The 14,854-nt window shown below is 41.8% G+C and overlaps 1 protein-coding gene across 1 annotated transcript; it reads left to right on the forward strand.

Moving 5' to 3' along the window:
• The first annotated feature begins 607 nt into the window (after positions 1 to 607).
• LOC109759212 (DEAD-box ATP-dependent RNA helicase FANCM) lies at positions 608 to 11,069 on the forward strand. The gene is made up of 21 exons (XM_020318037.4): positions 608 to 816; positions 895 to 1,522; positions 3,242 to 3,385; positions 3,497 to 3,579; positions 3,687 to 3,801; positions 4,247 to 4,338; positions 4,495 to 4,549; positions 4,636 to 4,757; positions 4,825 to 4,938; positions 5,056 to 5,249; positions 5,409 to 5,539; positions 6,236 to 6,296; positions 6,849 to 6,925; positions 7,053 to 7,102; positions 7,181 to 7,346; positions 7,426 to 7,547; positions 7,626 to 7,943; positions 8,029 to 9,097; positions 9,254 to 9,308; positions 9,453 to 9,617; positions 10,122 to 11,069. Exons 1-21 carry the CDS (start codon positions 760 to 762, stop codon positions 10,666 to 10,668), a joined length of 4,365 nt encoding a protein of 1,454 aa, XP_020173626.1. The 5' UTR covers positions 608 to 759; the 3' UTR covers positions 10,669 to 11,069.
• Positions 11,070 to 14,854: the final 3,785 nt, after the last annotated feature.

The following is a 14,854-nucleotide window of genomic DNA, read 5'->3' on the forward strand; positions in this document are numbered from 1 at the left end:
CATAAGTCCTATACTGCTTATGTCAACAAACTGCAAGACATAAGGGGCCTATTATTGCACCAACAATCTCCCCCTTTTTGGACGATTGTTAACAAAACAGATAATCATCGAAGTGAGATAGATAAGTGAAATGTAAATCGAACAAGAGTGAATCTTGCGTTACTTGACTCGATGATGAAACGTACTTCCCCTAAATGTATGCAAGGTCAATTGATATACAACGGTATTCCTTGCAATTCATTAAAGTAAGTGGAGATTTTTCAATCATACGAGGTAATGATTCACACTGATGATAATTAATCCAACGAGAATATAGTGCAATCATTCATGACTTCTGTCAGTAATTCCACCTGCAAAACAAATGCTTCGAGAGAATGTAGTGCAGCAGGCAGGGTTATTAATATTACAACCCATATCAGAAGTTTTACATCAGAGCACATAAAGTGGCATAAATAGTCTTAAAAGATAGAGCGAATAAACACAATGACCAAATTCAACAGAGCAAATCTATCAAAACTCTCGATGTGATTCTCCCCCTTTTGTCTACTAGTGTCAAAAAGGTGACGAAAATATATCCTAGGAGCAATATCTGGGCCAGGCTATGCCTCAGATATTGATCTGGCCCATAATCTCTCTATCTTTCCTTCCTCTCCGAAAATCATCATTTCCCCGCCCAAACCCCACGCCCCTTTCCCTCCCAAAAAATTCCCAATCCCCAACCTTCGCGAACCTTCTCGAAGCGCCAAGCGGAGCTGCCCGATGGCGGCGCCCCCACCGCCCTACCATCCTGCCATCGCCGTCGACGAAGACGACGACGTAAGCGCGCCGCTCTACCCTTGCTCCCCCTCCTCGCGTGTATGTGCTCACGCCCCCTTTTCCAAACCCTAACCCCAGGGCTTCGATTGGGATGCGGCCGTGCGGGAGATCGACAGCGCCTGCGCCCTTGCCTCAGCCTCCACGACCGCCGTGTCGACCTCAGCTCCGCTGCCGCCGCCGCCGCCCCAGCCCTCGGCCGCCCCGTCGTCGGGCCTCGCTCCCTCGGCCGCGGCGCCCTCCTTCCACGGGCCGTCCACGGGAGTCGCGCGGCAGTCGACGCTCGACCGTTTCGTCGACTCATTCACCAGGAGGCAGGCTGCGAAGGATAGGCCGCTCCCTGCGCCGTCGGTTCCTGTGGAGGCAGCAGTGCCACCTGGTGGTGGCGGGTCGCACTTTGTGGACCGTGGCGATGAGGGGTGCTCGCGGAAGGCGAGTGAGGAGAAGGTCGTGGAGCGGCCCCGCACTGCGGCGCTCGACCGCTTCGTCGACGCGTTCACCAAGAGGCAGGCTGCGAAGGAGAGGCCGCCCCCTGCACCGTCGGTATCGGTTCCTGTGGCGGCAGCGGTGCCACCTGGTGGTGGCGGGGCGCACTTTGCGGTCCGTCGTGATGAGGGGTGCTTGCGTGGCGGGAGCGAGGAGGAGGCTGCGGAGGGGTCCTGCACCGTGGCGCTCGACCACGAGGCAGTGCAGACGTGGATCTATCCAAGTTAGTGCTCAGATTTCTCACTGAACTTATTGCCACTGACTTATGTTTTGATTTTGCTGTGGTTATATTCTTGCGTAGCATAACCAATGTGCATGTCAGCGTTTCTTTGAAATACATTCTGGACGATATGCTCATCAATGCACCTAAATTGTTCGTTTTGATTCCTCAATTAAAAGAAAAATAAATTGTTTTGGTGACTGTTGAAAGACTATTAGGCTGTATTATCTAATACTTCCCCGTTCCAAATTAGTTGAAGTTCTAGCTTTGTCCTAAGTCAAACTTCTTAAAGTTTGACCAAGTCTATAAAAAAATATGTTAATATCTATCTACAACATCAAAAACATACAGTACCAAAATATATTTGGTTAAGTTTTGATTCGACACCAAGAGGATTCCTGTGTGAATTGTATGAAATGAGATGAGTTGTTCCTAGAGTTCATAAGTAAAATACCTTTTGTCTTAAGGTCCAGCTAATCATTTTAACTCAAGAATTATGTGCATTATGATTATGATATTCTTGACAGCCATAGACGCAGGCAAAATCTGAAGCAACACTGGTGTGGTAGTGGTTTTGAGATTAAGAGCCAGATAAGCATAAATAAGTGTAAATAGATATCAGAATCGCTTGGTTGTTTGATTCTGTTGCTTTGCTTATGCAGCTTGCAAATAAGGCGTGAACCTTTTACTTTTGTTAGTTTGTAATATAGTTCAGTTGCCTGATTCAATTGCTTTAGGCTGCTGGAATATAAGGGGCATACCTTTAATTTCCTCGCAAGAGCAACATTTTTTGTTGTTCTATGATCATAAATTCATAGCATTATTCTAGTATAAACATGATTAGATATGCATTGTAAAAGGTTGTGCTTGAATTGTGAGTTGCTGATGTGCAGAATATTTACTTGTTCATCTAGACCTTTTGTTATTTATCCCTAGTCCTTGTCGCACATTCTTGAACGTGTAGTAGTATCCACTTAGCTCCACGTGTGAACTCCTGTTAGATATAAAAATAGTGAAATAATTTCATTGAGTAAGTCAGAAAATGGCCTTTGAAACCAGTGTTATAAAAATCAGCCTAGTTGCTTGGTGGATGCCTTAAGCTGTGATTTGGGCCTAATTGGTGAGCTGGGTACTGGGTTTCAGAGTTGTTTCCCAATAGGCATTAAGCAGTGAGATGAGCAGACTGCTGCTTGTTGAATTCTCACTGGCCAGAAGCAGTGAGCAATATGGCGTTGGAATCAAGGGGAAAATAATAGCCACTGGTGGAAGGGTAGTTGGTGTTTGTTTCCACACATCCTTCCTGCCGAGGTGACAAAGGATATTGTTGAAGTGGAGAAGGAAGGAAGTGGGAAAGTAGGGGGAGGTGTCGCGGTGGAGGTGATCACTTCTTTGTGCGGATAGCTTATGGTACCCCATCCCCACAAACCAGCACGCCTGGCCACAGTTGGGCCTAACCGCCTAAGTCTCCTCTTCCTTTTTCACTTTCCTCTCTTCCAGTTGGCTGCTCTTCAAGGTCGTGTGTGCTTGGCTGCTGCTCTGGATGTTGGCTGCACTCAAGGCAGAAAGCTACCTTGTCCCTTCCTGAACATTGTCTGATACTCATGTCAAAGATTCCATTTTTTGTATGGCTCAGTTCTGCTACGAGCCTATGAACATGTCTGCTTTATGAACAGTTATAATATGATCTTTGTGATTCATTTGGCTTTTGTTCACATGATGCAGCTAATGTGGAAGTCCGAGAGTACCAACGATATATTGTCCAAAAGGCTTTGTTTACAAATACACTAGTAGCCCTGCCAACTGGACTTGGCAAAACTTTTATCGCAGCCGTGGTGATGTATAACTATTTTAGATGGTTTCCTGAAGGTAATATTTTGGTACCTAACTGGACACTGCATCTCGTGTGTTGTATTTCGTGAACTTTTGCAGAAGGAACTTTCTGACAGATTGCTGTTACTGATGCATTGAATAGCTCAGGTAAAATAGTATTCACAGCCCCTTCGCGTCCTCTTGTCACTCAGCAAATTGAGGCATGCCACAATACAGTGGGTATACCGCAGGTATTAAAGTTTATATTTTTGGATATTCATGCTTGCCTGGTGTCGGATAAAGATTGCCACATTTTCTCTGCCGGTGCTGGAGATTAATGAGTTTTACCTGTCTGCAGAAGTGGGCGATTGATATGAAAGGGAATCTAAGCCCTTCAATGAGATCAAGCTTGTGGAAGTCTAAACGAGTGTTCTTTGTCACTCCACAGATTCTTGAGAATGATATACAATCTGGTGATTTTCCTCAATGTTTCTAGTATTATATATTGATATTCTGTAAGTTTTCCCCATACGTTGTCATCTGTTTATGCAGATTTTCGAATGATAACCAAATATGGACCTCTGAAAGCAACCACATTTTCTTTTGTATAACGAGGCATAAAAAACAGTCACATTAGATTCTCCATCCAAATGGATTCAGGCACATAGTACACTTTCTGCGTAATTATCATATACAAATATCCACACAGGGAAGCATCTCATAGCACATATACAGATAATTTTGTTGATTGCCCCAATTTTATGTTTGGTCTGACTACCACAGTTCTATATTACCATAGTAGGTTTTTTAGTGATTTGTCAAGTTCATGCTTCATACTTTTCTTGTCCACACTGACTGCTCTGCCGTTATTGCTTCAGTTCTTCGATGGGCTGACATTATGAAGTTTGCTTTCAACAGGTATATGCATGGTGAAACAACTTGTTTGCTTGGTGATAGATGAAGCTCATAGAGCTTCGGGAAATCATGCTTACTGTGTTGCTGTTCGCCAGGCATGTTTTTATCTCCAAACATTTCATCATCTTAAATTGTTACCGTCATGCTTTCCTCCACTATCAAGCCCATTTGATTGATGATATCAGTCAACTAGTTGTATGAGTGCTTTCTGCTTCTGCTTATTCAAATTTTAATTTTTGCTATGCTGACAGTTGGTGGCAGCTGGTGTGCCGCTAAGAATTTTAGCTTTGACTGCTACACCAGGATGTGAGTCCATACATCACATAGAAGTACTTCTGCAAAGATGGAGACACTTTCTATTTTGTAAATCTTATCGTGGGCTTTTCATTCAGCAAAACAGCCAAATATCCAAGCTGTCATCAACAATTTATGCATCTCAGAGTTGATTCATCGTGATGAAAGTGATCTTGAAGTCAAACGATATGTTAACACACGTACAGTTGAACTCTTAAAGGTATGAACTTGGTAAATGGGCGGTATAGTGTTTTTATGTTCCATGAAATTTACTTGCTTCAATGTAGGTTCCTGTTGGCAGTGATACAACTCAAGTCAATGCTATGATTTTGGATCTTATAAATACACATGTTGTTCAGTTACGTGCTGCTGGGGTGATTGATAACAGGGATGCTGCAAATGTATGTTTCTGATTCTCTGTATACATCAATTATCATGATTATGATTATTTACTGCCCAACACTCACTTATAATTTGTTACTTCTATGCATTATTAATTGGTTACCTACTGTTGCCAGTGGAGCCCACATCAGTTGCTTATTTTAAGGACGAAATTCAGCCAAGCACCTCCACCAAATATTCCTCTGGAAAAGAAAAAGGAAATTCATAAATCTTTTGCAGCTCTCGTGTCACTTTGTCATGTGAGTAAAATGCTTTGGAGCCATGGAATCAAGCCAGCGCACGAGTCAATTAAAGCCAAGTTGAAAGAAGGGTATTGCCTACACACATTCCTGCTACATGATTTGAACTGTATGCAAAGAGTAATTCATAATTATGCCACTAACGAATTTCTTGAGCAATATTCTCTTGGGGATGGAAGAATCAATTATATGTAATAGTTCACATTTATAATTGCTCTTGTTTATTGAAGGCACTCTTGGAATTTTGCTTCAAAGAATCAAACCTTTCGGGATGCAATGAATATGATGCAGAAGATCTCATCTGAAGGCTTACCCAGTCCAAAGGTGCAGAAATTGGCAGAAGTGTTGGTCGATCACTTCCGTAAGCAACTCTTGATTTTCGTAATGGGGTGCATATTTTGTTTAGTTGGTTTCGATGATCAGTAGAGGAACAATGCGGACTGTCCATTATAAGAATGTTAGCCATTCTCTAGTAGCCCAATCTGTAATCTTATGCTTGTACTTCCGCCGTTCAGGTTTATTAGCCCCCCTCGAAATTCGAGCCTAAATTTGACCAGAATTTTACTAAAAAAATAGGAGTTATATGCCAAAAAACGTATGTTTGATTCGTATTTCAAAGAAGTTTTCAGTGGCATACTTTTGTGGCATTAACTCGTAATTTTTTTAGTCAAATTTTGGGTCAAAGTTAGACTCAAAATTCGAGATGACTTATTAACCTGGACGGAGGAAGTACAAGCATTATGCCTATGGAAATGATGCTGCTATATTTTCTTGTAAGTTGTAAGAATGGCAACTCTTTGTAGCATAGGAGAGCTATGTTTGTGAAACTTGGCTTATCAATTACTGCATGTTATCACTTATCAAAAATGTGATAGCAAGCGTGTGACTTGTTTGCTTTGAGTCGGTGCGCATGATTGTGTTGTATCACTACTCAGATGTGATGTATTCGAAGAATCTTCTGTTTTAATTGCCTTCAATTGATTACCTTCGTTAACTAATCCAGAGCAAATTTTACTAAGTTTGCTATGATCACTTTGGCACCGGTTATCCTATGCAGACAAAAATGATTCCAAGGACTCACGGGTGATTATCTTTTCAAATTTCCGGGAAAGTGTCAAGTAAGAACAATACCTCATGATGGTCCTTGTGGCTATTATATATATAGCCCTCTGCAGATCCTTTGTTCTAGATTGAAAAATTTACCTGTGCACTCCTTTTTGTGTGCGTGGTGTTATTGTGATTATTTGGTGTGTGCGTGTGCATGTGTGTATTTTTTAAATACATTTGTCACCATTCTATTTTTCAGAAATTTGGGGAAGTGCCATGTAAGAATCAAACCTCACAATACTTACTGTGCCTATTATGTAGCATTTTACACATTAATTGTTCCGTGCACAGTTATTTGTTGTTCTTTTTTGTGTGTGTTTTTTTTCTGTCTGCTCGCATGTGTGTTGTAACTAAGTCCCACCAAGCTGATATGTTCTTTTGTCCAATCTAGTCATATAAATTACAGTAAGCAAGAGGCACCGCAGTTTTTGTTGGATTTATTTGCTACTGTATGTCTTGGCTGGGTATCAGAAACAGTTTCTGCACTGGACTTCTGATGTTTTATGATTGTTGATCCAGTTATCATGTGGATTGAATGTGTCTTTGATTGCTTCCAAATGCAGTGAGATTCTCGGTTCATTAAGAGACAGTGGTGGCGGTCTTTTCAGACCCGCACAGTTCATCGGTCAAAGCTCTACAGGTATGAGTGCATGACAGTGGGCTAAGTAGATATAGTTACTTTATATATAAAATGGTGCATTACACTGGATAGATCAATCCATATAGTGGATTTACATTGCTTATCTTACCATTTTTGAATTTTGCAGGTGACCGACTGAAGGGCCAGACACAGAAAATGCAACAAGCTATTTTACAGGTATCAGACAATGGCTGGTCATTCAAGATCTACCCACCCCCCATCCCACCCACCAAATAACCCATGGCATGGTTGCAGAAATTTCGAGCTGGGGAATACAATATTTTGGTGGCAACATCAATTGGTGAGGAAGGTCTAGATATTATGGAGGTGGATCTTGTGATTTGTTTCGATGCCAATATCTCTCCATTAAGGATGATCCAACGAATGGGAAGGACTGGGCGGAAGCACGAAGGACGAGTTGATATCCTTTTCTGATGACTGAAATAACCACGTCCAGTAGTTGCATTTTGTAAGAATGTTTTTACCTTAACTGCACAAACTGGTTTTGGCTTGTGAAGGACCAGAGCTGCAAGGGTACATGAAGAAACAAGGAAGTGCTCGGACAATGAAGAACCTTTTGCGTAAAGGGAACGCCTTTGAATACCATTCTAGTCCCAGGATGGTAATTCTGTTCGATCTGTTTGTAGGTAAAACTGTTTCTTCACTCTAGAGGTGCTAATTATGTTATCCCTTCTAACAGGTTCCACATGTCTATAGCCCAGAAGTTAAATACGTTAAATTATCAATTGAGAAGTATGTCCATTGCTCAAAGAAAAGAAAAGTTGATGTGAGTGGCACACCGCACATTTTGAACAAAGTTTCAGAGGAAGATGGCCTATTGATTGCTCAGTACTTCAGTTCAAGCAAAGAAGATACTTGGAAGCCATCACTTGTTGCGTTCCCTAGTTTCCAGGTTTCTCCATGTGATATCTATAGAGTGCCTCATTCCTATCGAACTACAGATATGCTTATCGATACTATGCAACAACTTCAAGATGTTTCTTTCTCTAAAACTAAGGTACATCAAAGATTTGCGGAGATTTTTTCCTTATAAATTACTAATGAAACAGAAGTCCTAATATTGTTTCTGAATACTTATTCAGTGTGGAAGCCCTTTACAAGAACCTGCTGATGTAGCAGCTTTTGAGGATCAGGCGTTGGAAGGTCATCACTTTTCTTCTGGAGAAGTGTCATCGAGTAAAAGTGCTAGTGTGCCAAGTTCACTGGTCAACAAATATCCTCTCCACTCATTCTTCAGTGGGGAATATGTAGCTGTGGATGTTAGAGGCTACGTTTCAATCACTTTTGTACCTGCCTTACCGAGGATATCTGAGTTCCATAAGGATACAAGGAATGTAAATTGGGAACATACAATCCAGAACAAGACTACTTCGAAATTGACAGCAGATGCCAGTGGGCAAATAACAGATAGCGCTTATTCGAGTAAATTGATCTTTGCAGGCAATGCACTAAATTCAGCTCCTCATTTCCCTGAATATTCGGAGCAATGTAACCAAGCTGATGGCAGACACGTACTTTCCCCCAGTACTCCATCTAAAACGGTTACAAGTCCAATAGAAAAATGGGACACACCATGCAATGCTAAACTAGCAAGCCCAGTTTTGTCAGGTCAGGAAGACATGGAACTTAGTCCTAGGTTAACTCATTATATTGAAGAAGGAATTGTTCCTGAGTCTCCAGTAGAGCAATTAGAAATAGACAGTGCTGATGATCCTGGTTTTGTTGCAAAGGTTAGTTCTTCAAAGTCACACATTCAGGGAGCTCAACACAATCGGCCAGAATGTAGTGACGGGCCACTAAGCTTTGTGAGAGAAGGTCAATTTCCTGCTGGTGTCACAGAACATCATGGTTCGTCAAGAGAGAATATCCTAGTTCAGACTCAAGCAGAAATGGAAGAGTGTTCTTCAAAGGCAAAAATCTACTGCAGTCCTGCTGCTCATACCCCCACAGCAAATCTACTGTGTGATAGTATGTCTGATGATTGGCAGCCTAAGTCAGTAGGGAATACATCAGGATCAGTACAGCAATTACCGAAGTACAGAAGACTCCGCAAATGCGGTGACAAGATTAAACGAGTATCCTCATTGTCTTTGAACGAAAGATATAATGGATCTGTAGGAGGACAATGTGATCAGATGGAGCATGATGTTGGTGAGTTGAGCCTCCTTCCTTTGTAACTATCTCTTTAATCTTGTTGCCAACTCAATCATTTATCAGTACATACTAACTGACCTCTTGTTCACAGCTCCCAAATCTTAACAAAAAATATTGTACCTTGATGTACTTTTGCATTTATTCTTAATTTAGGAAACAGAAGGAAAGCCAAGAGGCGTATGGATATATATATTGATGAGGAAGTCGAGTAAGCTCACTGGAACCTTTCGTCGAATGTTCTGATGCTGCCAAATAAACTAATTCTAAATCTATTTGCTATCGGTTTCTTGGTTTACTGTAATAGTATGCATATTGTTTTTTCTATTACAACATCCTTACATTATTGCTTTAGAGTGTCTGAAGATGCTGATATTTCACCGGATGAGGATGATGATCGGAGTGAAGATAAATATGAAGATAGCTTTATTGACGATCAGACAACTCCTACTGGCCAATTCACTCAGAGTGAACAAGGTGGTGAAAACAGTAACACTAATGACATGATGGCTTTCTACAGGTATTAAAAGATGACCAGACTACTCTTTGCAATGGTGTTTAGTGTTTCTTGCTTAAATTATTTGTTTCGAGACCATTCTGTTTCCTGTCAATCTTTCTGCCACCAAGAAGCACAATTGAACACTTGTGATTACAGTTCAACTCACCGTGTTGTTTAATTGCTGAAAATGAACATCACAGTTCTAATTTACAGTAATTTTTAAGAACTGTGAGTGGCTATGCAATTAGACATGTGTATCAGATTAGCTTGATAAAGGTACTTACATAACACTATGTGCACACAATCTACATTTAGGTTTGTACACGGGATATATCATGCAAATCTGAAAACTGTTCCGATTCAATAATTCTTCACTGTAAGAAGCTTGTTCGCCATCAATCATGTTGAAAACTGAGACCCAGATATATTGGCATAAAAATTGTACAACTGCCTTCATATTTTTGTTTTTGTGAAAAAGTTGCATATGCAACTGTGGAATTCATATTACATTTGATGTTCTTGCAGACGATCACTACTTAGTCAGTCAACGGTAATCCTGCCCTCAAGATACCAAGATGTCTCTGATAATTCTGTTTCCAGAGCTGGAAGTGCAAGCTGTTCATCGGGGAACTTGCACAATCCTATCGAGACTCCACAAGGGATTCCTCAAATATATGGCACCACTGACCCAAGTCCTGTAGGTCACCAGCAAATGTCCCTGGAGAGAGCCAGTTCGATAAAGGAACAGGGTGAAGCAAGTGTGGTCAATTGCGAATCAACCACCAAACCAGATAGCAGAAAGAGAAAACTAAGCTTCGACCAAGCCGCCTCAATCCCTGTCATGAACCTTGAACTGGAACCAGCACCACCTTCCTCACATGTTGCTACTGAAGTCGGTAATGACATATACTGGGATGATGCCTTCTTTGAGAACCTTGATTTTGATGCAATTGAAGCACAAGCGACCGAGCAACTTAGACTCCAGAAAGCACAATCAGCACAAAAACCAACGGAAACTAAGCGAGCAACTGATGTCAGCTTCACGCCTCCATCGTTTGATCTTGGGATCTGATAGCCCATGTTGGTGAATAGCCATTCAAAATATGTTTATGTGCTGTCTGCCGCCCCACCTGATTCTCTGGTGTCATGGTTCAGAACTGTGCGATGGCAATGTCCTTTGCCTATCAGTCTGTTACCACTGACCATTTTTCGCCGAAGGATTGAATCTTTGCAGCACATGGCAGGCCAGCCTCAAGATATCCAGATGGACCCTGGCGTGTTGCTAGCAAGACTGCTTTGTGAGGCATGTATCGGTATAGCCCAAAAAACCGGAAGGTGTCGAGAAATGGGTGGCAGCTATTTACCCCTTTGTACATAATTATACCGCCTTGTATAACAGCAGCTCCTATCTGTAAATAGTGTCTGATATAATACAAGCACCAGTTGGAAATTAGCATTTTTTTGAACGCTTAATCACGCAATAAGGGTTAGCTTGTGCTGTACCAAGTGATCTGCATGGATGGAAATTAGGTTGCAAGGCCGTACCAGCACACTGCCCATTTGGTGAGTTGATTAATAGTGTGAGTGGCTGCTCCATTGGTGCCCAGTTGCTTTCTCCAAGCAAGGAAATTATTCCAAACCTGTCAATTCATTTGGTCAGTAGGTAGTGTGCTCGCTTCAGTATGATAGTGTGAACCCGGAGATGCCTGGCGCAGGTATTAAATCTGGACTCGCATTCTCCGGAACATCTCGCTCTCAAGAGAAAGATGTAGCATTAATTAGTGCAATCTATGCATGTTGCAATCATTCTTTCTTCTACTCATTGCGTGTATGCGACCCGATGGGCAGTAAGCAAACTTATAATCTCCGAGTAAAACTGCAAACTGTGCACAAAATATGATATCTTTTCAATTTCTCTTTAGCTTTTGTTCAATACCTTGACTGAATTTAAATTACTCCCTCCGTTCCTAAATATAAGATATTTTAGCTTTTCTCCATTTTCTTAGATTTGTATGCATTTTAGTATCTATATTCACTCATTTTAATCTGTACGTAGCCTATATTGCAATATCTAAAACATCTTATAATTAGAAATGGAGGGAGTATATTGTACCACCTTGTTAAAAAAGTGAGTATTGTATTATATCAACAGACAGTTATTATGAAGAAATTGCAAGATAAAATAACAATGTTTTGACAAGTCATCGAACAGACTTCCCATATATTGGTAGTTGAAGTTTTGAGATGCAATCAACGTTTGTGCACATATGGACCAAATATAACTATTCACGTAACTGATTGCAATATCCATCATTGCATATGTCAGGCCATCCTGCCGTTAAAAACACACTCTTATAATGAAGTAAAGTAACAAAGAACACTCCGTTAATCAACAATTAGTCCCCAGCACATACGTAGGCACTAAGAAACACTGGAGATGTGAGCATTTTTTTTGCGGGTGAGATGTGAGCATAACTGACATATATATATATATATATATATATATATATATATATATATATATATATATATGTAATAATTGAGTTTTCTGGTGATGTAGTAGTATGAACGCAAAGATTCTAGGGCACAACACATAGCAAGTGAAGAAAAAAAGGTTTCTTGATGGCGTACTCTTGAGAAAGTTCTTCCCAATGTATCGATATTACGTAAACACAATGCGGTGGCTGCGGTGATGTCTTTCTAATTATTTTATTTTATTTTTTAAGGTTTGAACGGATCAATGTGCATGTGTTTTCATGGCATAAGGTTGTGGAAACCTTAAGCTTTAAGGTAAGATAAAAGCTTAGGGCATCTCCGAGGCCCCAGTTGTCCGTGAACCTGTCATAACGTGTTCACAGACACTCCGTGTAACATCTAAGGGTATCTCCAACGCTGACCTGTAAGTCGGGCATGCGCGGATGCAGGCCATCCAAAGCTAGATTTTTTTTTCGGTTGAACATAGGCCCAATTTTTCCTTTCTTTTGATTCCTTAGATTTTTTTTTTCTTTCTGGCGGTATCAAACAGCCACATAATATCTTATCCGCCTTTTTAGAAAAATGAATATCTCCGGAAAATATTTTGAGTTTCGTATGGTTTTTTTTCTCTTCACTCGGACCAGTCCGCCTAGTCGACTTCTATATTCTTTGTGAGTTGTGTATCCACTCCAATAATACTATTGTCAAGTATCTTTAGGGATGAAGATCTGGGCAAGATATGAAGTTTCGTCCCTAATTTTTTTAAAAGTCCGCATACATCCGCACACTCAAAATAGTTGTATATCTAGTTTCAGTTTAGCTAAAAAAATGTTCAAATACAACAGTAGTTCTAATTTAAATATCACAGTCCAATAATGTTATCCTTTTTAACCGCCCACATATGCTTAATCAGATCTTCCTTCAGTTTCTCGATGCCGAATTTGTTAATGTATTTGAACAAACTCATCAAATATGGCCGGATTCTGGGCTAGAAGTTCGATAGGATTACCCATGTTCTAAATTCAAGACCTACGCAGCATCCTCACCCTCATCCTCGGCGATCATGTTGTGCATAATCACACAACATATCATCGCCTTTCAGAAGGTCCCCGGATCCCACAGTTTAGCAGGTCTAGGAACAATGGCAAAACGTGCCTGCAGAACTGCAAATGCCCTCTCAATATCTTTTCTAGCCGCTTCTTATTTTTGGGCAAAGCGAGACTTTTCCTGACCAACTGGATCAGAGATGGTCTTGATAAAGGTAGCCCACAAAGGATAGATGCCGTCAACCAGATAGCAACCCATGTTGTATTCATGCCATTTGAGAGTATAATGGCAAGGAGGAGCTTTTCCTTCAGCCAGCCTAGTAAATAATGATGATCATTTCAGCACATTAATGTCATTGTGAGACCCGGGCATGTCAAATCCAAAGATCATGTGATGCAACTGCTTCAAGAATGATGGTGGGCTTCTTAATATGACCATGATATTGCCCTTGTAGAGCTTTTGGGCAATTCTTTTATCTCCAATGCATGCAGTCAAGAGATCTAAACAAACCTGGCCACCCTCTTACTTAAGACATTGCCAAGTTCCTCTGGGTGTCTTCCACAGTTGGTTCTCTCGGGTACTGAGGTCCAAACACCGAGACCACATCAGTAGCAAATCTTACCATGGCATCTCCGCATGTGCTCTCAGACATTTGTAGGTGTTCATCCCATGAATCAACGACTGTCCCATATGCACGCGGTTCGGGCGTCCACTTCTGGTAACTAGAGAACCCAATCCTTCCCACGCCATCCTTCTTCAAGATGAATTAGCCATTAACGGAGTGGACGCCATCGTAGAGACGATCGAAGACATTCTTTTGCATCCGAAAGTGGTGGCGAAAACTGTCAACAAATAGGGCACCCGGGGCAAAGTAGTCGTCCATCAGTGTCAAATGGCCGCGCGCCCTGTTGCGGTTGAGCGCTTGATGACCCTTGATCGATCTCTTGAGATTGATAACACGATGTTCTGCACGCTCCGCGTCTGTAAGGACCGCCTGCATCATTGTCGTCTCATCCATGTAGTCCTCCTCTTCTGTCGAGCTGTCGAACGACTCAACAAAGTGCTCGTATATGTACTCCATATCCGAATCCATTTCTTCAAAGAAGAAGGGACAAAAAAATTAGCACGGCCATTCACCGACTAGTTGCCGGGCATGGTGAGTATCGTAGAGGCAGATGGTACGTGTGTGGCGGACGGAGTAGAGGTATGGAACACCAGCAGGGGAGAAGCGGCCTGGAGCCCGGGTGTAGCGCCGGAGGAGATGGAGTCGTCAAGTTCCGGCAAGGGTGTGGCGAGGCAGCCGGGGTGGTGGAGCAGTGGTGGAGGCAAGAGAGAAGGATGCAGAAAAAGATGGGAGGATGGATACGCGGTGTCCGGGAAGGGTTTTGGGTGGGCCGGGGGTGTCGGAGTCCTACATGGTTGCTGTCCGGACTCCCGCAAAGCCCCCCCAAGTTTGTTTCGACTTCGCGGGAAAAGTGCATCCGGACCGGTCGGCAGACCGATACAAGCCCGCGTTGGATGGCTCAACACGTCCGGACCGTGCCGTCTAGACGGTTTGAGGGTCTGCTTTGGAGATGCCCTAATTGCATATTTCATTTTCTCTCTAAATTGAATCACCCACGCATAATATATAGATTACGATGGGAATATATACATGATGACATTACAAATATATTTATTTAAACCACCAATTATTAGTCGATTGTCACTACACTCATTGCCTTCGAAGAGACTTC

This window comes from Aegilops tauschii, chromosome 4 (genome assembly GCF_002575655.3).
Source record: "Aegilops tauschii subsp. strangulata cultivar AL8/78 chromosome 4, Aet v6.0, whole genome shotgun sequence".
NCBI classification, from domain to species: domain Eukaryota; kingdom Viridiplantae; phylum Streptophyta; class Magnoliopsida; order Poales; family Poaceae; genus Aegilops; species Aegilops tauschii.

What these genes read in the sequence shown, in the direction of transcription:
- LOC109759212 (XM_020318037.4), top strand. Translation starts at nt 760, where the DNA reads ATGGCGGCGCCCCCACCGCCCTACCATCCTGCCATCGCCGTCGACGAA. An exon ending in CCGTCGACGAAGACGACGAC is followed by an intron (nt 817 to 894) that starts GTAAGCGCGCCG and finishes CCCTAACCCCAG; the next exon opens with GGCTTCGATTGGGATGCGGC. An exon ending in TTTGACTGCTACACCAGGAT is followed by an intron (nt 4,550 to 4,635) that starts GTGAGTCCATAC and finishes CTTTTCATTCAG; the next exon opens with CAAAACAGCCAAATATCCAA.